The 24,018-nt window shown below is 29.0% G+C and overlaps 1 protein-coding gene across 1 annotated transcript in view; it reads left to right on the top strand.

Annotated features, from left to right (window-relative positions):
* The window catches only part of TECRL (trans-2,3-enoyl-CoA reductase like), an 86,326-nt gene extending 63,898 nt beyond the window's left edge, over positions 1-22,428 (top strand). Inside the window, exons 5-12 of the mRNA XM_010995684.3 lie at positions 613-728; positions 3,124-3,229; positions 4,317-4,389; positions 10,005-10,048; positions 18,365-18,422; positions 20,256-20,341; positions 20,899-20,944; positions 21,808-22,428. Of these exons, the coding sequence (XP_010993986.1) occupies positions 613-728; positions 3,124-3,229; positions 4,317-4,389; positions 10,005-10,048; positions 18,365-18,422; positions 20,256-20,341; positions 20,899-20,944; positions 21,808-21,935 (657 nt within the window). The 3' untranslated portion in view covers positions 21,936-22,428. The remainder of the gene's footprint in view (positions 1-612; positions 729-3,123; positions 3,230-4,316; positions 4,390-10,004; positions 10,049-18,364; positions 18,423-20,255; positions 20,342-20,898; positions 20,945-21,807) is intronic.
* Positions 22,429-24,018: the final 1,590 nt, after the last annotated feature.

Raw genomic sequence — 24,018 nt, 5'->3', positions numbered from 1 at the left:
CTCACTCCACATATCTGATTGGCCCTCAACTACAGAATTCAGAAGGCAGTCATTTAAACTACTTACTCAGACTCATTAGAATTAAGTCTAAAATTTCCAAAAGAGAGAAATAAATTATTTCAATTTGAATCATGGTCAAATAAATTGAGTTCAAGATGACATGTTCATAAAAAGATTAAAAAAAAAAAAAAAGAAAGGAACTATAGGCCATTCCATTCAATGACAGGGGCAGTTATCAAAGACGATGAAGTGTTTACAGGGCTGGAGAGACATGAAGGAATATACTTACAATAGTTTGGTTAGTTAAATAAAAATTCCTTTGTACTATTTATGAGGAAATCATTATATTATGTTCAATATTTATTTTTATTTTTAATTAACTGTTTGTAATTGTCCTTCTTCTTAAGTCTTGGCTAATTCTTCCAAGGAAGACTTCTTGTTATTTGCATTAGCACCTAGTCTAATTCTTTTAAAAAATTAGATGCTCACTTGTCCATTTCACCAGTTCATGAAGCAAGCTAAGTCTGTAGACATGCTTATTATGGCCCTAAGTAAACTTTAATAATGTCTAGAAAAATGTATGTTTAACCAAAATCACCTTCTTATTTTCAGGTATTTTTGGCTGAATACACAGGACCTCTGTTAATATATTTCCTCTTTTATTTGAGGATCCCATATATATATGACATGAAAGAGAGCTCTAGAAGATTACGTCACCCAGTGGTACAGTAAGTAATACATATGTATGGTACATACAGATTAAGGAGGAGACAAACTATTACACAGACATTATGTTAATAAAGGTTGTTTTTAAACCCACTTAAAGTGGATTCAATTTTAGGGAAATATGTTTTAGATAACCATAAATAATGTATATATGCCAACTTACAAGTTGATAAACAAGTAACTGTATTTTAATAATATTTAATACTTTATACCTTAAAGTAGACATCTTTTCAGTTAATGATCACAATTAACAAGATAAATCTGAAAATTTAGAAGTATCAAAAGAAACTTAAAATTACAAAATTGAGAGGAAATATATAGGGCTCTGAGTATAAATACTTCTCTAAAAACATGGGCAAAATTGCATAGGAGCATAGGAAAGAAATAATGACCAAACTAATACCCTGGGGAAAAAATTTTACAATTTACCTTTAGTTAGTCAAAAGCCAAAATCAAATTTTAAAGTAAAACATAAAAAAAAAAAAGACCAGGGCAATTATCAAAGCAGAATATATAACTACAGTCCTTAGCATATTGTGAAAGTAATCTGTCTGTCTATCTGTCTCTCCTTTTCTGTATACAAAATTAAAGAGAAAGAATAATTATTCAAGATACTACATTGAGACGTAGTTCATGATTTGTTTAAAAAATAGGAACATGATCAAATGACTAAACTCTAAGTGAATTAAGACAAATTGATGTCATAGTGATACTAGAAGATAGAGAACAATTTGACTCACGGATTTCTCATCTCGAATTATCTTCCCTTTACTCTTTTTTTTTTTTTTTAAATGAAGTATAGTCAGTTACAGTGTGTCAGTTTCTGGTGTATATCATAATGTCCCAGTCATGCATATATACATGTATTCGTTTCCATATTCTTTTTCATTAAAGTTATTACACAATATTGAATATAGTTCCCTGTGTTATACAGAAGACATTTATTTTTTATCTATTTTTATATATAGTGGTTAATATTTACAAATCTCAAACTCCAAAATTTATCCCTTCCCACCCCCTTTCCCCTGGTAACCATAAGATTGTTTACTATGTCTGCGAGTCTGTTTCTGTTTTGTAGATGAGTTCTGTACTGCAGCCAGAATGACTACTTTTCATATCCTGGTAACTACTATGTCCCCTTTCCCACAAGGGAACTTACACGTGCCATCCCTCTCCCTCCATCCTCATTACTCTCCTCTTCCTTATCTCTTGTTCAGTTTAAAATAAAGCTCAATATTTCTTACTCAGGGCAGCCATTTCTATTCCTTCCATGAGAAATATGCTCCTAAATTGTTTTTCTTTTATACAATTTACTGCCTTAAATTTATATATTTACATAGACATTTGTGCTTTTCCTCTGAAGAGCTTAAGTTATATAATGGATGTCTTTTGAAGTTTAGTCAATTTTTGCTGCTTATCACATTACCTGATTCAAAAAAATACTCAATAATAATGTTTTGAATGAATAGATACACCAACCAATTACATACAAATTTATTTTACATTGGGCACTTCTAAGAGTGTGAAACGAGAGGAATCTGACGGTGATAGGAGTTCTGAAATGGCTTTTTCTATGAAAGTTGTGTTTCAATTTTTGTTTTTTGAAGGGGTACATCAGATTTTAACTAGTAAATTTTATAACTTTCTTTATAACAAAATTGGTGCATATTAATGGAAATACATTTTTCTTTAGTATAAACAGGAAAATATACTTCCATAAATCACATTTGACATTTACTTTTAAAATAATAGTTACATAAATGACAAGAAAGAGGTGATAAGAACAACAGCAACAAAAACAAATACGCAAAGAGACACACAAAATATTGCAATATGTTAGGTAGCCAAAAATCAAACATAAAACAAGCTAAACAAAACCTGCACTGACTCTGTAGGAAATGAACCTCAAACTTTTTCAATTTATGGGACTTGCTAAAGGACAACCAGACAATGAAAAAGTTATTTGGAATATTATAAAATGTCAAATGCATTTTAAGTAGGTTTTGGATACTTTTAAAAACTGAATTTTTTGCTTCAATCTTGAGGCATTTTTATAGAAGCACATTTGCAATTATATATATGAATGTGCATATGTATATATATATACACACACACAGGGGGCAGGTGTGAACATACAGTTTATAACTGGTATTATAAAATATCTTGAGTGACATCAGAAGTAAATTTATAGAGGCTATTGTAACAGTCTTTTTATTTATAAATAAATTCAGAAAATTTTGAGAATAAAATTATTGAAACAAATACCTATGTATTAGTTATCAGAAATAATATTTTCTGATAAGTAGACTATTATAGTAAAATAAACATCTAATGCATAAGGCAAGCCAGATTTTTTGGAAGGAAATTTAATGTGTTTATGTTTTATTTTCTTTCTAGCTTGGCCTGCTTCTGTCATTGTTTACATTATATCAGATACCTTTTGGAAACCTTATTTGTTCACAAGGTTTCTGCAGGACATACACCTTTGAAAAATTTGATAAAGGTGGGAATTAATATGTTTTGTAATTATAATTATTATTGAGAAATTTATGTATTGGATAATCTTCAAAGTAATTTAATCATGTTTATTTCTCTTGCCTAGATTTTTCTGTTCAACCCTATTGGCATATCTTAAGCATTCTGCCCCTAAAATACCATTTCCTAAGTGATCTAGTTTATTGGAGTTGCCCTCAACCAAAAAACCTACATAAAAAATTTGCCATGACTTTATGTTACAAGCTACATACTTTTAGACACCTTCAATTTTGGAAGTACTTAGCACTGAATTCAGACCAAGTGCCATTTGAAGAGGAGGAATCTCATATATAACTCTCCTGTAAATATACGCATGTGTGATTAAAATGATGGTTCTACACCCTATCTTTATGATTGTCATCAATGTAATGACATTGCTTTTGCTCTTCCAAAAAATGATGACTGCAAGAGTTATTAACCATCATATAACTCTCAAGAAGATGGGAAATTTTCTGAAGCATTGAAGTGGAAATGTACATTAGATAACATGTTGCAATTCAAATTAAAATTTATTTTTATCTATTTTCCAATTTAAAATTTAGTATCAAAAGGAGTTATGTCTTTACTAAAATCTTCCTAGATTTTGGCAAAAATCTGTTTTCTAAAAATTTCAACAAAGCACACATTCTACTGTAATTGTAATGAATTCTTAGAAACCTCAAAATCATTTAGTCTAGCTTCTCTTTTGACAGAAGTTATTAAAATTGATCATATTAAAACAGGCCATTTCTTCTTTATAATCAATCAGGCAACATTATTACTAATGATTAGATAATTCATTCTTTTATTCTTTACTGTTGGAAATGGCTATTGGTATACCTTTTGTGAGATATTATTTATTATTTTTATTACTTTCCTTATATATATATTACTTGATAGAAAAAATATTCTTGAAAAATCTTCCTAAAATACATCATTATATTTATCTATTTCCTAAATACCTTCTTATATTAACAAGGGCCCAGCAAAGAAATGTATTTTCTTAGTGATATCAAATAAGTGTGTGTGTGTGTGTGTGTGTGTATACCCTCTAATTTTTATTTTGTTATTTGTAGAGTTGTGCCTTTTATTGGGGATTCACTTCTTGGATTGCCTACTACATTAATCACCCACAGTATACACCACCATGTATGTAGAATTTCTTCTTATCTAACCCCATCCTAAATTGCCAATATTAAAACTCTGCTCTAAACTACATAGAAATGATGAACAACATGGCACACATTAAGGACTTTGAAGACAGGAAGATTTCCACTCTATCGTGATGAAAAAATGCAAAAGATCTTTTAAACTCAAAAACTTTCACTTATTGCTTTAGTATGTGGTTTAACATGTGCTTGCAAATGTTCTAATACACTGGTTTCAAGAGATTCTGTTTTAATGATAAAAAATGAAAAAATGCCAATTTTAAATTGCTTTCACACATACTGTATTAAATTTTTATGTAGGTTTAAAAGACCAAATTTTATTGATATACTTTGATTTGTTTTCCTTCCATAGAAACTCTAGAAAAAAAAATACAAGTTGATTATAAACCTCCATAATGATGGAGAGTAAAATGAAGGGGTAAAGATGAAAAAGAAACATTCTATGTAATCACATAATCATGTGCAATCAAATATCAGGGATTTAAAAATAAGTAAATAATGTATTCTTTTAAGTATAACTCAAAAAGAAAAAAATAGAGGCATTTTTTATGTGACATATTGTTTCCTATTTATAACTGTATCAAATGTCTTGGCCCTTGACTCAGATGAAGTAATTTAGTGAAATAGACACTGGATCAAACTTAAATCCTCAGTTTCTAATCTTGGGGGGAAAATATTTGCCCTGATAAAAAAACTTCCACTTCTTTCATATACTGTGGACTTTTCTCTCTTCAGCTTTTACTGCAGCCCACAAGCCACACACGGTAGAGCCCTAGTGTTACGTGTTGAAATTTCATGTTTAATTAGCAGTTATTTTTGTGGTTTATTTCTAGTTTATAAAGTTTGAAATAAATGGATATAAAGGATGTATTCAGGTTGTATTTTGGATTTTATGAAATAATTAAACCTTAAAGATATTAAAATAAATTAGTATCTTTGCTTGAAGCACTGATACAGAGGATTAAATTATTCAGGGTCTTTCTTTGCCAAGATCAGCAAATCTAGTTCAGCAATCAGAGTAAATGATAGCAATGTTCAAAACTTTAATTCTTCTATATACTAACAAACTAACTATGAATACTGAGGATAATATCCATGATTTCACAAACTCCATCTGATTTTTAAAATATTTTATCAGATGTACTTACTCACTTTAGAACATTAATAGTAAAATTTTAAAAAGTGGTATTTTTGATCCATAGTATGTTTAAGAAGAGAAGCCTCTGAAAAATGCTACGTTCATATATCTGACACAAAATAATAGAGATTGATTGTGTTAATATATGCAAAATATTTTTGGAAAACATTATTTGTCAAAGACAACAGAATTGCTATTTATTTTGTAATGAGAAACATTATTATGTAAGTGTTAATATTTCCCACTATGTATTAGGAAAATAAGGTCCTAAAAGGTTAATTTTACTTTGTGCAAGACTTTTAAATGCATATGATATAAGCAGGACTTTAATTCTGTGAAAATACACAGAGCATCACAACACTGATTCCAAGTAGAGAGTGAATAGCATGTAATGGCATTCTGTGCTTTGCATGGCTCTGATATGCATGAATTTCAGTTTTTATGGTTTAGTTAAATAATACCAGCCCCCAAGACCATGCTGTAAATTTTAGTTACCATATATGTTAATTGCAACTGCATAAAGTACAAATTTTGCAACTAGCTCTTCAGTCCACATATCACTCTATAAATAACTGATGCACATCATGGTCTGTGACATTTGATGGTGGTTGGTAACTGCACATCTGTTATTCAGTTCACTCACAACCAGCAAACAACTGGAACAGAACCTGCAGTTTGGACACAGAAAGTAGTAATCTGAACAGAAGGTTAGCCAACCCCCAATCAGCCAGACAGGTAGATTCTGGATAGACATCTTTATGGAGGAAAAACATCACATCAATTTGACCTTTAGTTTTGATCTAAGCAGGAGAAGCTTCTGTATCTTAAATTAGTAGTTGTTTTAGGCAACCGTGGCTGTATAACAAAATACTACAGATTGAGAGGCTTAAACAAGAGGAATTTATTTCTCACAACTATGGAGGCTGGGGAGTCTAAGATCAAGGTGCTGGCAGATTGGGTTCCCTGGTGCGTTCATACGGTAGAGACACAGATCGAGGAGGGAGAGGGAGATGGAGAGTGCGAGCGAGCTCTCTGGCATCACTTCTCATATGGGCACTAATCCCTAAACTTAATTACTCCCCAAAAGCCCCATCTCTAAACATCATCATACTGAAGGTTATGGCTTTAACATCTGAATGTTGGGGGACACCATTCAGTCCATACCAACTTAATTAGCCCACACTGCAGGAAAATAACCGAATCCAACAAATCTAATTTATTAGAAGATTATGACATTCGTTAGGTTTAATATTTTCTTAAGAATTTTACTTTCCTGTAGTAACACTACAAAAAAAATCTTTCCTTGCATTAACTCTGCCTAAGATTTTTAAAGATTGATTTCCCCCCTTTTATAACTCTTTGATTTTAATTTATAGATTAAATATTTTAAAAATGGATCATATATTAGATTGTAAAAATTCAATGCTGTCCCTACAAAGTAGAAATAGTACAAACTACACTATCTTTAGATGAGATGAAATAAACCTTAAAACACAGTATCAAAAATTTTAAACACAAATTTTGAAACTAGATACTTAAAAACCTATTCCCTAAATAACTATTGAATCTGAAATTTAAAAAAAATTAAGGAGAAGACTGTGACAAAGTGACAAAAGAGTACAAATTAAACTTTTTCAGCTAAGTAGTTGTAATCTTATTAGTCAATCATATTTAAGGAAATGAAACAAACATACTAATTAAACAAGCTAGAAACTCCTTTATATTAAAACATTGTACTCCAATTGGGTGTTTCATTAAGTTCAGATACGTAGAGCAACAGAATAGTTGAGCCAACTTTTACATATTTTCCCTTGAAAATTATCTTTAAAACCTGCATGCTTACAATGTAATCTTTCTCCATTTTACCTTCACAATCAGAAGAAATAAACAGTGGTTTTATTTTTCATGTGTGTTTAATTCTTTCACCATTATTTTTAATGTGCTTTCACTTTATATATATATTCTTTTGATTTACATACTCATCTTTAATTCAGGGTATTTTTCTTTATTATAACTATGGTTACTAATTTTCTGTTCTTTTTTATGTTGTCATAATTTAAATTGTTGTTCTGTGTCTTTTACATCAACTGGTCTTTTTTTTTTTTTTTCCACTTCTGTATCCTCTGTACTAACAGCTTCACATTTTCTATAACCCTACTCTCAAAAGATTTGACTGCATAAAATAAATAACATTTGCACAGATACACACACAATCTAAATACAAAAGAAAAAACCTTAGTGGTATGTATTTCTGACACATATACCATTAGGGAGGTCATTTTTCATACTTCTTGAACAATGTTTAAAGGTAATTAAGAAAAATACATTATCACAATTGAACTGCCCAATAGCAGAAATGTTCCATTAACCACAAACCAGAATGCATGTGTTCAGAAAACTTAATACACAAATGTTTAATATCAAAAATGGTCAAGGAAAAATGTCCTATTTTTTGCCTATCTAAATGTAGAATATACAAATTATAAAAATACTATAGAAAATTCTAATGGTGGCTAATTTTTTTCTAGAAAGTTTGTTTCAAATTATATTATCTGTTACTTCGGGTTTTTTTTCTGGAAATTAATATAAAAATCTTATAAAGTTATACTGTGGCCCAGTACCTGCTTTTACCACATAATTTTTTTCATTAAAAAATGAAAACTAGGCATACCTTCACAGTTCTGATGCATGAAATGTTCTGAATCCCTCTCTTCTTTGTGTTAATATCTAATCTTTTTTTAGGTCAAAGCTCAGTCATGTGCTCAGAGTCCTCTCTGATTTCCCTGATTACAACAAATACTTCTTTTTAGCTTTTATATTAAATATTGCATAGATTCTTCCTAGTAACTCTTATTAAAGCTGCAAACTTCCATTTGTTAGCATATGATGAGTATTTGTTTCCTTATCAGAAAGTAATTTCTATTAAGGTAAGGACTGTATTTGGCTCTGTTAATAATTAATTTATCACAAGTACACAGCCTGTCATATAAATTTCTAATAACTAGTGTTGAATGAATAAAGTTTAGTCTAGTAGCAGATACAAATTAAAAAAAATTATGGTAGATAGGGATAGATATCATTTAATTATTATGATTTAGCTGGGGAAAAATGTTTAATTATATGGCAAAATATGTATAACATAATATTAAGGAAATAGGTGATTAGAAAATTATTCTATCAAATATTGTAAAAAGTATATAACAAATATGTGTATTTCCAAAGGGGAAAATCTGAATATTAACTAGTTTTTCATGGATGGTGGGATTTTTCATGCAGTTTATTTTCCCTTTGAACCTTTATCTCTTTCCCAAATTTCTTCATTAATGTATTTTATTTTATAATTATATACATGCACTTTATAAAAACAAAACTTCTAATACATGTATATGTTTTTAATATGTACTTCATACATATATCCATGTATTAATACTTATATAACTTTTAACTAAATTATACTTTTGAGTTTCTAACTCATGTTAATAGGACTTCAGTAAAAGATTTATACAGAAAGATGTTTGAAGCAGTATTGTCTATTACACATAAAATTAAAGTGACCCTAACTATGCAACAATTGAATAAGTTAATGTTTTAAGAGCTAACCACACTGTACATTATTATGAAGCAGATTCTATCATACCTTTGACAATAAATGTTCAATGAATTATGAAAAGTCCTTGAATATGCGCTTACATAAAAAAATCCAAGATTCAAAGTGAGGCATTACATTAATTTTTATTTGTAGATGTGTTTATATAAATAAATACAATTTACATGTACACACACATAAAACTAGAAGAAATTCAACTGTTAATACAGATAATGAGCTTGTTAGATAATTCTATTTTTCATTAGTTTTGTATATCCCTACTTCTCCACCATGAACAAGGTGAATTTAGAACCCGGTTTCAAATTCCATTTTGTCCATTATTATTTATATGATGTGGCAAGCTACCTAAACTATATTTTTCTTTACTGTAAGGTGAGAACAATGATACTTACTTCATATATTTGTTTTTATGAAGAAAAATTATAAAACACTAACATATTGCCTGTTGTAAAACATCAATGCAAAAATAAAAATTACTATTACTAGCATTTTTCTTTTTACTGTTGAACATTAAAAGAGATACTGATTGTCATGATGTTAGGTCATACTAATGTGCTTTTTAAAGTGACAATGAGATAGATTAATAGGCCATCAAAGAGTTTAATAATGCAAATTAAAAATAGATTCCATTTATATCCTAAATATCATTAGTTTACTAGAAGAAAAATATTATGTGGAAATTACCATCTCTTTAGACTGCAAAAGTATCATCCCAAAAGGTTAATTATGTATCACATAGTACTTTTGATTAGAGGGTAGTGATAGTCAGTAAGCCTTGCCTGAATTATATGTGTAGTATGCAATCCAAAAACTGAGTGTTTACCTAACATTTTCTTTTTCTGCTTTGTAGCATTTGGAAACAGGCAAGTCATAGTATCTGCTATCAACTTTCTGGTATGTATTTATATTATATTTATATTATTGGCTATTCATACTCTAATTGTAGCATTATTCAGAATTCAAACAGATTATATTTGAGGATTTGTCATGTAGAAAATTTAATTTATTTTATATCATATACATAATGGTATTAAATGAAATAAATCAAATAACTTCCTATAATCAAGTCATTAGTTCTCTAAATCTTTTAATCAAAATGTTCTATTCATCTATAAATGATGATTAGAATTATTTGAAATAGAGTAAATTTTGAAAAAAATTAAACTCAGTAATTCTTATTATCTGCACATTTACCAACTTACGGACTTCTAAGAATAAAAAGTTTTACAAGTCTACCTGATGATCATCCAAAAACCACTTTGGTGTAATTGTTGAGTAATTCTGGATGAAAACAAAGTTCATTTTTTTTAATGAAATGGGGCTCTTTACTTATTGTTCTCAGTTCAGGTCTTTAGCTCATTCCATTTAACTTTACATACATATTGTTTGAATCTGATATAAATCAATCTGAGTACAACAGACTATTTATTATTTCGGAAATGCATTATTTTATTAGATAGATATTTGGCTCCATATACCACATAATTGCATGCTTTCATTCCTTATTCTTGTTTTTCCTCATTCCTACCCTTGAAAGATTAACTGCACTATTCCTGCCCATGATACACTGATAAATTCTCATGATTCATGCACATGTCCAGATCCTTTGTAAAGTTTGTATTGAACAACTTATACCCCACCATTTTGTACAAGGCACAAATTATAACACTACACTTTATGAAAAACTCTTATATGAACCTGTATGCATGTACATATATACATAATCAATAATTTGGTTAATAACATCCACTACTGTGTTGGCTGTGAGAGGGGCAGGTTATGCTTTTATCTTTTTTACACCTAGTATCCTACAAAGTAGGAGCTCCCTACTTGCTTTAATGACACAAATTATTTTGTTTAGAATTTTTAAGCAAATATGTCATAAATATATCACCACCTTTTAATTTTCCATGTGTGTATACTGTTTATAGACAGCAATCGTACAATTTATTTATTTTGATGCCTTCATCGCTAATCTATATTGTTCTGAGCCTAATGTTTTCTGTATATTAACTGTTCAGTAAATTTGATCAAATGGAAGAATGAAATAATGGATTAAAAAATAATAAACACATACTTGCTACTTATTCAGATACATTTTTAGATTAATGCCTAATTGTTTCTCACATTTTCCTTCTTTCCTATTATTATATCCTACTTTTTTTTTTGCAACTTGTTTACTGTCATTTAGGTGATTATGTGCAAACTCAATTAACTCATTAGTGAAAGAAATTTACATAACACAATATTTGCATAATATTATATAATATTTACAATGACACTTGAAAATATTTACACAACTTCCATTTTATATAACAGTCTTGCTTTCCTCCTTTTCTCAAATGTGATATAGTTATAAATCTATAGCTCTAGTATAAAACAATAATTTTCTTAAAATTTGTAGCTTTCTAAATCATTATATGCCATCATAGCTATAATATTTTTCTTAAAAAATGAAAAGAGTCATAACTGGAAATAATTGAAATTCTAGTAGTTTGCTATATATACTTTCCTCTGAAGACTTTTAAAAACTGCTCTTTTTGTCAAGCTACTAGGGCCTCCTCCTCATACATGTCTTTATTAATCAATGATATTTTATATATCACCCATTGGAAAATGTTTATTAAATAATAATAAAAAGAACTAGGCAAATAGGAATCTTTTATCACAATTGCTGTCTTGTAGGGGCCAAGATGCCAAATTACACAAATATAGGTTAGTACTCTGCATAGTATGTCCAATACAGACATAGTAAGTAAATGTGATAACTTTAATTCCACAAGTCCAAGCACATAAGAAGCAGTATGTTTTAATCATAGACCAAAATTAAGATAAGAAAATAACCTGTGCTTTTAATTATAGATAGTACTAAATATATGGAAAAAATATTATTTGAAAGTCAAATTTTGAATGCAATTTTGTTCCACTGCAAATTGAAATTTAGAAATGAGACTAAAGGTCCACCATGACTGTTAAAATCACAAATTGTGATGACAAATTAAAAAGGAAGGCCTGCTAGTTCTGCGGCTTCTCAATAATAATCAATGCAAGCAAGACATTCAACTTTTAGAAATAAAATATGATAGTAAGATAAATTTTAAGAAATTGATTCTAATACAGAATATAACAAATAATGAGTTGACTGAGTTTATATATAATCACTTAAACTGAAGATGCCTAGCATACATAACATTATGTAGAATCAATTATTATATAGAAGGAACAAAGGGGAAATTCATGGATTAATCTTGTTTGCACCTCTTGGGGAGTGATTGAAATGTTAGCTATCTTGATTGTGGTGGTGGTTTCAACGTGTAGTTTACTCTACAGGAATCATACCACAATAAAGGTGTAAAAAGAAATCTTGTATAAAATTCAACCAGAAAGTTGCATATCATATATGCAAGTGCTAATTTTTTTTTACTAATAAAATGTTATGTTTGAGAAATTTCTGTTTTCATTTACTGATCTCACACTGCTTCAACACAGAAGAAAAACACATTCATTTAAAGTTGTTTTCATTTCTGTTGTTATGTAGAGCCAGATTACCATTTGGTAAGAAGATAATATGTTAGAACTTTGTTGAATACAATTACAGCTAATTCTTAATTATTATTGTGTGAATCATCCCTTTTGTGGACTAACCATCAACAATTGTAATACTCTCTTCTGCTCCCTCTGTTTTATTTCTACTACTATCGTGTTCCCTAATATACTAACCAAAGTATATTGCAAATAAAACAAGACACTTTACAATGTGTATTTTCTAAAATCAGGTAATGATTCTTTGTGTAAAATCTTTGATTTTGGTAGGTTTTGCAATGCTTACACTGTATTATAAGAAGTATTCTATCACTTCTTTTTTTTTTTTTTATAAATTCTTTCTGACTTTCAACATAACTTTCCTTCCTCGAATATATCCTGCTATCACAAAATCTACAAGGAAAAAAATCAAACAAGTAGAATCAAATATATGCAAATTTATAAAGACTTCAGAATATCTTTCTCCATAACATCTGGATGTAACTTGGTTTTTCTGCTGTAAGTACTGTGGAGATACACTATAATCCAGCCTCTTCATAGTTCTATGACCCCCTTTATCCTCTGAACCCAACTTTATCCACAGAACACCAAACTCACCATTGCAAAACACTATATATTTTATATAATTAACAATCCTATTTCCTTCATCGACTCTCAACTTTAGTTTTGCTCCCCAGAAGCAATTATGATTTTTCAATTTTTTGTACATTGAGAGTTTCATGAGAAAAAGAATTTTTTTCTTGCCTTTCTTACTGTCTTTAATAATGTAGGAAATGAAGGAATAGATAATAACTCATAAGACATGGTTTGCAGAGTGCTGAAAATAATTTTTCTTCCTGGTTTTACCTCTGTACCTTCATTCTCACCATTAGTTATTCAGTCATTTAGGTTAAGTTTGTATTTTTATTATCAAAATGGAAAATCTTGGGGAAGTAATAAATTAGGCTCTTATCAAGAAGTCACACCTTCTCTTGTAACAATTAGCTGAAAAGGACCTTGTGCATAGAACAGTAATTAGTGGAGAGGATTCTGGGAACAATATATCATATCTTATCTAGGAACTTTACCATATCTAGGAACATGTAATAAATGTATGTAGTTCTATAATTTTATGATCATAGTAATATAAATTATAAGACAATGAATGCTGAAACTGTGTAATATTGGTTTATTATATCAAATAGTATTTCAGTCTATGTGATATGATTTATCCCTTAAGGTATACGTTAACGTCCCAAGATCAGAATAGTTGATATGTATTACAGGTGAAACTTCCTGTAATCATATATTTAACCTGAAGTTTCCTTATTCTTGAAATATTAAGTTAAAATAAATAAAACAAAATTGTAATTATTGTTATTACCATCACTATTACTAGAGAAAATAAAAATAGCTGAAACTCAAACAAGCTTATGGGTGTTAGACATATTTTGGCAGATTTCTGCATTTCAAATGAATTAGTAAAATGACTATCACATTGCTTAAATGATAACAATATTAGGTATTAGAGCTGCCAATAATTAATAATAATTTATATAAAACTGAAGGGAATAATAGATATGCAGAAATAAGATGACTATTATGTTCATTCCTCTAAAAATATAAAATCATTGAACAAAGATGACTTGTTTTTACTGTGGAAACGAAGAGGATTTTACTTTGCAATATGACAGCCTGACCACTTGATGACTACAAATTCTGTATTAGGGTTTTGGGTTTTTTTTGACACTTATTTTCACTTATTTAAAGTAGAGAATGCTTAATATGATGAAACTTTTAAGAAAGAACAATATATAAATTATATATCCCTGCAAGTTCGTCTCCTTCAATCCTTTGTTTTGGTCATCGGTCACTGGAATCTTTGTTACAATGCCAACATGCTACTGACTGAGGCACAATACCATTGTCTCCCCTTTTCTGTGGGAGATACACTTGAAGACCTTCAGCAATTGCCTGAAAGCTTGGATAGTATGAACGTTACATATGCTATGTTTTTTCCTTAACCTGCATGCCTATAACAAAGTTTAATTTATAAACATATTAAGAAAATGTCCAAACACAGTGAAATGGCCTAAGATTTCATCATGCTACTCAGAATGGTGGGCAATTTAAAGTTTATGAATTGTGAATTTCCAGAATTTTCAATTTAATATATTTAGACCACAAATGACAATGGGTAACTGAAACTGCAAAAAGTGAAACTGAAGATAAGGGGAGACTACTGTACCTAGTAGTAAACAAAAAGAATCTTACTGCTGAAATTTTCTATTTTCTGTTCCAATCATGTCTTTCAGTCTGGATACAGCAGGATTTAATTGGGCATGTTTTCAGAAAAATCTGTAGAATATGATGTGATGTATAATATATAACTTCTAATATATTAACCAAAGTCCATTGTGGTTTATTAAAATTTGACATTCCCCACACTGTACATTATTAAATATTTAGTTGTACTGATTAAAGATAAAATTGAAACCTCAAAGAACTGAGAGTACAGAAGATGCTGAAAAAGGAAAAATGTTTTGATTATGTTCTGAATCAAAACATTTTAAAAGATGATTTTTCCATATAAAAAACTAATTTTTAATTAGCTAAAAATTTCATATTTCATATTTATCCACATAACGATAATGCTGAGGGAAAGTAGAATATTGAATCAACACTCTGCTATTTTTCAAATGAATGCTATTGAGAAGCAACAAGTAGTCAAATTACTCAATAAAGTTTATATAAAATAAAGCATATTTTTCACTTGCTTTAAGCCACCATATGCATCCAGATTTAAGTCCATTTGAATTTTTATTATTTACCACTCTAAAGTTCTTTCTCACTTTAAATACTTTACCTAGTGACTACTCTTACTTTTAATTGTAGTTAAAAAATAGCAGAACATTTACCATCTTAACCATTTTTAGTGTACAGTTCAGTAATGTTACGTATACTCACATTTTTGTACAACAATGATTTTTAAAATCTATGCCATTTTGTTCTTTACAACTCAGGCAATTCTGGTAATATCTGTGGGTTGCATCTCTCTGTGAGTTGTTTTAAAAAATACAAACTTATTTTTAATTAGATTAAACTTTTTGAAAAAAAGTAAGATTGTTGCAAATGATCAGTTCATATATGAGCAACCCAATAGAAATATTTTCAAATTTACTTGTTCCACTATTATAATGAGGAGAATCATGCTTGTTTTGGATATAATGTTTGGATATTATTTCTCTCTCAATATATCTGGACATCGTCTCCTTATTTTTTTATGTTTCTGTATATTTATCATCTACAATTGTTTTTGTCATATGTGTTACATAGGTGCCATACATAGTTCATAGCAGATAGTATCGATACATTTTATTATCTAAGATAATTTATAATTTAAGTAATATAAAGTCAAAAGTAACGTCAGCAACTTCCCCAAATGCTATTTATGAAATTGTTGTGTTAATATCCAATATACTAAATGAAGACATCTAATTTGGGTAAGAATCAACCCAGGAGAAGTATGTAATCATGCTAAGAAATATTCCAATGTTTCAAATTTAATGTGTCCCTGGAATTTAAATCAGTGATAAAACCACACATTGAGTTTTATAGCACTGACAGAATTTTCTAATGTTAGTAAGCACTGACCCAAGAGGAAATTAAATCAACCACTTTTATCTAGATCAACTAGTACTGCAACCTGTATTGAACTCACTTATTACCTAGAATTTGAAAGCCAGTGCTTAAGGTAAAAATTACAGATTGTCACAATTTCTCTTTAAAATTCAATAGGAAGTTGCTAGGTTAATGATAAACTAAGCACTTCCAAGCATATAGACAGAGTCAGTGCTTTTTTGCCCCTAGAACATACATAGGTAAGCATTTCATCAGTAGGTAGCAAAATGAAAAATATGGCTTATTCATTTATCACTTTTTTATCCTCTTCTCTCATATTTCTTATTTTAGTACACATTATGTTTTTTTGGGGGGGGGAGTGGGATAAAGAACACCTAATGATAAATTATGGTAAGACTACTCTAGTGGTCTAACTGAAACCTACACAAATATAACATTATAACAAATTATGTGTTTTGTGGTGCTGACAATATGCAATACAGAAACTTAGAGAAGTGAGATCAATGCAGAACAATTCTCTCAAGAAGTTTTAATTGATTACATTGGTAACTAAAATTATCAGAATAATTTAATTGAGCAATTAATATGTCAGGTACTTGATTTCATTTAATCACTATAAAATCTCTATGAAACAGGAATTAAAATTTGCACTTAGGTGAAGAAGGAAAATTTCAAAATTTAAATCATTTAATCAATAGCAACGACTAAGTGAAAGACTCAGGATTCAAACACAGGGCCATCCAGCAAAAGACCTACTCTTAATCACATTTACTCATGTAAATAATTTCAACTGAAAATAATGATCTGAAAATTCTGAAAATTTAATCTTCTCTTTCTAATGGTAACTTGAGAAATTGGAAGCCTCTTCTACAATTAATTTGTGCAAAAATATGAATGCTAACAATCATATGATTTTCCAGCACTTCAAATGTTATTTTAATTTATTTGGTGTATGTTCTAATATTATCTTCTGGGAGAATCAACCTAGTGAAGTTGATTATTCCAAATGACTTTTTGTATAACAGTTTTAGGTGACGACAAATGGAGTTTTGTTTTCTCTTTCAATGTATTTCTTTCCTAAAATTTACGGTGTAGAAATATATGCCAGTTATTCAATGTTAGAACCACCTAGAAATTAAAAGTTTACAGAACTATAATTATATACGAAGAAAGGAATTCAGAAATTGTTGAAAAGAAAAAGAGCAAAATCAGATATATTTTAAGAGATTTATAGCACTAAAGCCATTGAGTTGAGAGTGCTCAACTTATGGGATACAGTTTATCATTTGGTGAAAAGTGGAATGATTCTAAACAATATTTTGGATAACATTAACTTGTTATTAATAACATGTTATTTGTATGTTGAATATACATTTTATGTTAAATCAGGTAAAGTATATATGACAGACAAAGGAAAGGGTTTTAACTTCAGAGGATACACGTTACAAATTCAAACCCTATTAGCCCAGGGGACATTAACACTTGAGCTTCTTAGAGGGTCATAATGCCTACTAAACATGACCAAGGGGTCAGGTGATAGACAAGCAGTAAGTGTCTTTGTGGGGCAGTACTGCTTACAACAGATTTTCTAAACTAAGCTAAAACCAGCTGGGAACCATACTACCCTTGCAATAGAAGGGTTGCTACTGTGTTAATAAATTTAGAATATGTAAACCTATGCCAAATCTATCTTCAGTGATATAACTTGCCTCTTCACACCATAAAAATTTATTTATTGTAACAAGTACAAAGCAGATAATCAGCAGGATCTGATTAACAAGGGAATTTGATCATAGCTGTCTAAAAGGGTCAAAAATATCTTCAAAATCTCTAAATCAAGGTGACTCATTCTTATGATTCTATATCTATCCACAATAGCTTCTTTTATTATTATAATACAAAATTTCCTCTTCCCACAATTAGAGTAATAATATATATTTGGGGATCTTTGGAATTAATATATTACATGGATATTTGTATATCTATAAAATGTATTTTTAATAAGGCACATGTATATCACACTGAAAAGGTTGAAATATTTTGCAGATTTGTGAAGCTGGAAACCATTTCATCAATGTTGTGTTGGCTCATCCCAATCACACAGGTTAATCTCTTTTTTAATCTTCTCTAGAGTGAATTCTATTAATTACTATTTTTAAAGCAATTGTTGGAAACATTTGAGAATACTATTCTCTACTTCTTGTCTTTGTATGCTTAAATTTTCCAAATATTTGAACTAAATTATATTCCCTAATAATGGTTTCTCTAAAATGAAGTATCTATGTACACACACACACACACAAAATCTCATTTAAAAATATGAAAACACAGATAACTAAGTAGTAAAGGTCTGTTTGTCTCTTCAAGTTTGTTTTAACATCTGTCTGAATTTCTTCACATTTTCTTGTCTTGCACATTTCTGGCAGTCTGGTGAAGCATATGAAACACTTTCCAGAATATTTTTTTTGGGATAAATCCTTTATGCCTCAAGAAGAATATGGGTGGTGCAACATTGTAATGTTAAAAAAACAAACAAACAAACAAACAAACAAAACCTTCAACTTCAACTTAACTGAAGCTCTATTATAAATAGTAACTATGGGTTGAGAAAGCATATCACAGAAATGTAAATATTAAATTAGTAACTTATAAACATATATTATTATAATTAATAGCAACTATATACACTTTAGAAAATACCTATATAATGTTTTTCTGTGTCATAAAACATATTGGTTATTTAATCTACAAATGACATCTGGAAGAAATGGGTATTTGTGGACACTGATCATTCCACTACCTCCAGTGGCTTATCAGTCATAAACTGGCTTTAACCTAGATTATCTTGTGTGCAAATTCTACCTCTGAAATTCAGTTCCTATAATGTGGGTAGGTTCCTCAATTATCTTTCTATTGATAAATAAATGGAAGTTACGTAAAGGCGTTTACATAAATGTTACCAAGAGAATCTGTACTACTTAAATGGCATACATATATGTCTTTATCTTGAAATGAGCAGTGCATGAAATCTGCATAGTGCCCAATAAATTTTTTACTTTAACAAATTCAACAGTAGTCACAATTTTGAAAACAACATACTGACATTTCATTATGACTTTAGTATTATAACTGAAAGATTATTTGATGTGATATCTGATTAAATCTTGCTATGGAGAATAGTAATTTTATAGTTCATATTTATTTTAAAATATCACAGCTCAAAGTTCAACTTGAAACCATTGGAAATTTGTTATCCAAATGTTTCTTGAACAAAATTCAAAAGGCAAAAAGCAACTAACAAAAATCAAAATACAATATGCTAAATATAATGAGAGCTGTAAATGACAACCCTGATTACTGAGAAGAAATAATTTATGTGGTATTTCTGAATATTAACTACACTGATATTCATTGTAATCCTCTTATGAGAGATTTTCGCACTTTTCTGATTTAAATGACATCCTTATAAAACTCACTTTGGATTTTCACTAATTTAATAGAGGGTTTTAAGATATTTAAAAATCTCAACCAACAATATCTTCTTTGACACTAATGAATAGGAAGAGGCATGCAATTGTTAAAATGCATTTATGAATCTCAGTATGCAATATTGCTGCAACTATTACAAAGTATTCAAATATACGAAGTAATGTTTATATATAACTTTATTTAGAAACTTAAAGAACTGATTATTGTGGTTAATTTCACAGCAACATAGCTGTAGACATGGTCAGAAAACCATAGGTATTCTATTTGAGTCAAAAGGTCATACCATTTGAAAATGGGTGTCTTCTGAAGTAATTTGTGAAAATAGTTTTTATAAATATATGATGACATTTCACATGGTATATAGTTGTTCTAGGGAACTCAGACCTATACAACATGTGATCAGATTTGCAATATGGAACATCATTGACATTTTACTCCTTTTTAAAAGGAAATAATGCCTGTTTTCCAACTCCAAATTATAACCCCTTTACATGGATGTTTTTCCTGGTTTCCTGTCCTAACTACACCTATGAGGTATGTTATTTACATATGCAAGTAACTGAACTTTATTTGATGATATACTAAATACATGTGTTTATGTATTTACATGTATTATAGGTTAATATATGTTATAAGTGTTATCATATATGATATCATTATACATATAGGTTTTACCATAGATACAGGCATAGAATAGACAGAAATATAGATGATGATATAGATTTCAATTTGCTATAGGCATAGAAAATTGAAATTATTCAACCATAATTTTCTCTGCAGAATAAATAATATTTGTACATATATTAATCTATATTTAAAGAAAATTTTACAATTGTCATATAAAATATCCTGAGAAGTTTCAGGGTTTTATTTTTTAATCAACATTTTTAGAACATTATCTTTCATTTCTTATGAATATGACACTGTTTTATGGGATTATTTAATGGCTTTATCATATTTAACAATGAAATAATTATCTTTGGGATATGTATTTCTACTTATAATTTTTCTACTGTGTTTTAATTTTTTTTAATTGCCTATTTAATGCCACTAGTGAACAAGTAAATATTTGTTATGTTTCGATCTAACAGATTGGATCATGGATTAGTTTCACAGTCATGACGCAAACACTGCCAGGTAAGACTTTGGTTTACTCATAATTAATTGAAGTAAATACACCTTTAAGATACGTGGTTTCTGAGGACAAGTTGCTATAGTATTAGAATTAGTCATATTTGTAAGGGGATGTTATGCTTTTATTTTATTTTGAACTTTTTAGCAGTATTAAAATATGTTGAAACTTTATTTAATATGCATCTCTGTGTAGCTGTGGCTTAACCCAAGCTAGAAAATGCAAATATATTTATTGAGAAACAAAGTTTTGTTAAAAAGAAGCAGTAATATTAATACACTTCACTTGAAACTCTCTTGTACATGCTCACAGACTTGTACATACTATGTCTTCAAGCATCCATATGTGTCTGTGAAGGGAAGGCTGGGAGTATGAGTAATATTGAAAACTGGTCATTTTAACACAGAGGAAAAAGTCAAATTGCTATGAAATGCATGTATTAGAAGGGATATATGTTCTGTCCATTTCATCCATTCTTTGTTCAACTGCACAAAAATCTGGATTACAATTAATGTGGTTTGTCATATGTGTGTATGTATATGTAGAGGTATTTTATAAGCATATGGAAAACTATTATTTAAAAATTCAATGAGTTTTTTAAACTCCTTATTTGGGAGTATTTTGTGGCAGTGAGACATAAAAAATATAGATTTATTTTAATCTCTATGAACTTTTTATGTCTATTTAACCATTGATCGATTGAATGTATATTATACTAGAAGATAAATGTGAGTAAAGAAAATTGATAGAGAACTATGCAGCATTTGATAAATATTTTAAGAGCTATATATGATAGTTGTTTCTAATATAACTTGCTGTATTCATCATAAAAATAAGAGAATGAATGATTATATCTTTTTTCTTCTAGTTGGAATTTTTACACTTCTAGTGAGTATCCAGATGTCTTTGTGGGCACAAAAGAAACATAAGATTTACCTGAAGAAATTCAATTCTTACATGCGTAGGAAATCGGCAATGATTCCATTTATATTGTAAGAAAAAAATAAGTGATCTTATCTCATATACAGAAAAGTAGTATATGGACTCACTAAATCAAACTTGATGAATGATGGTTGCCTATTGTGTTTCAGAAATTCACAAATAACAGAAATTTTTCTGAGTAAAAATATAAAATGGTAGTACCTAGCTAAATTTAGAGTAATAAACTTCAGACAAATGAAAAGTAGAAATTATAATATGACTAATGAAAAATAGCATCCAATATGTTTGCAAGGGATTGATCTTTATGAAATCTTACTTCATTAAATATTTCATAATACAATTTGCTTAGGACAATTTAAAATACCTGAATTCTAAGGTAAATATTTTTAAAAGTTGTAAATCACTCAAATTCTATATATTATTTTGACAGCAATTAAACTTTTTTCTTATTGTTCAATATGTTACTGAGAAGTATCAAGTATCTTATGCTAAGAGATCAATTTCTTATGAAAATTCTACCTATATTAAAAGTTAAATAGTTGTAATTAGCCATGTACCTTACTTATTCATAATATATACATTGTATATTATTCTGGAATTTTAACAGTCATAAATGAATAAATCACATTTATATATGAATATATATATTGAAATATATATTTTTCAATGGATTATATGTGATGATAAAAAGAGAGTGCATTGGAACTTTGAGATGTAAAGTGTAAAGATATTTTTGCTTTATTTTTACACTTTTAAATTCCTATGTCTTCTCCAAGGCTGTATGCATGTGTATATGAGTGTATATGTGAATATGCATATATATTTTGACAAGGATATAACTGACAAAAATTAAATACATATTATATATTTAAAAGAAATTCTTAGTCTCTTCATATTTAAATTGGGGTTGTTTAGATTGGTTAATTTCTAGAGACTTTCCAATTCTCTGACATAAATCTATCTCTCTAGATAGATAGATATACATATGTCAAAATATCCTCATTAAAGTTCTTAGATATATACATATATGACATAATATCCTTGGTAAAAGTAGGTCTATATGCATTCTGTGAGAGTTTATGTGAACGACTATTTAAGAAATAACAAAAGCACTCCTTTAAAAACGTTATTATCATTCCCAAATGTAAAATATTAAAATATCTCATGGGAAGACAACAAACTTTAATTCACTAATACCCATTCAGTAAAATAGCATGGAATCATATTTGTCATAACATAATATGCCATCCTAAATATGCTTCATTATACTATATTCTCCCAAAGTGCCAGTATCCTCATCTTATAAATAAAATGCACTTACATTCTCGAATTCTAAAATTCTTGTATGTGTATTTTCAACAACTACGATTTTTATGAAAATTAAAGATTATGATGATATTAGCATTCACAAATCCACGTTTTCAATAGAGAAAGACAAATAGGCCTTATTTCTAATTTAAATGAGGTATGTATATACATGATATCATCATTAAAGTAATATGGGATTGGTCAAGACGCAGTTTTGTAGTTTAAGGAACAAGTTAAATGTTATTATCAGCCATATAACTGGGAAACAGTACTAAGATACTGCCACTTAACATTCAAATTTTCCTACTCTATTCATTGATAAATTTGTTAAAGGAACTAAATGTCAGCTGTGGGCAAACAGTAGATAAGAGAAGAAAATGTAATAATGAAGCCTCTGCTTTTTAGATAGTTTACTTATTTAGAAGCCAACATAATTCATAACAATAAAATCATTAGTAGAATTAATTGAAATTAATTAAAAACACGTATGAAAAGAATACTAACATTTTCTGGTTTTGTTCTTTTATTCTTTGGGCTACATGAGATATAAAGGAATGGAATTACCACAACTTGTATTTTCCTGTTAAAAATTATCTTCCCTGGTTGTATTCAATATCCTGGTTCAAATGATCAGTCTCCTCTCAGGCCATTTCTCCATTATATCTTAGAATGCATTTGCTCTCCATTTTTTCACTCTATCACTTTTGTAGAGCATACTACTTATAAATTTAAAAAAACACCACAGAAAGTTTAAAAATAGAAAATATACCATTAATGGCTGGCATATAAAATATACCATAAACATTTCTTTTGAGAAATGCATAGATCT

The sequence above is a fragment of the Camelus dromedarius genome, chromosome 1 (assembly GCF_036321535.1).
Source record: "Camelus dromedarius isolate mCamDro1 chromosome 1, mCamDro1.pat, whole genome shotgun sequence".
Lineage (NCBI taxonomy): Eukaryota > Metazoa > Chordata > Mammalia > Artiodactyla > Camelidae > Camelus > Camelus dromedarius.
The sequence above is the reverse complement of the archived record's forward strand: the minus strand, read 5'-3'. Positions and strand labels throughout refer to the sequence as shown.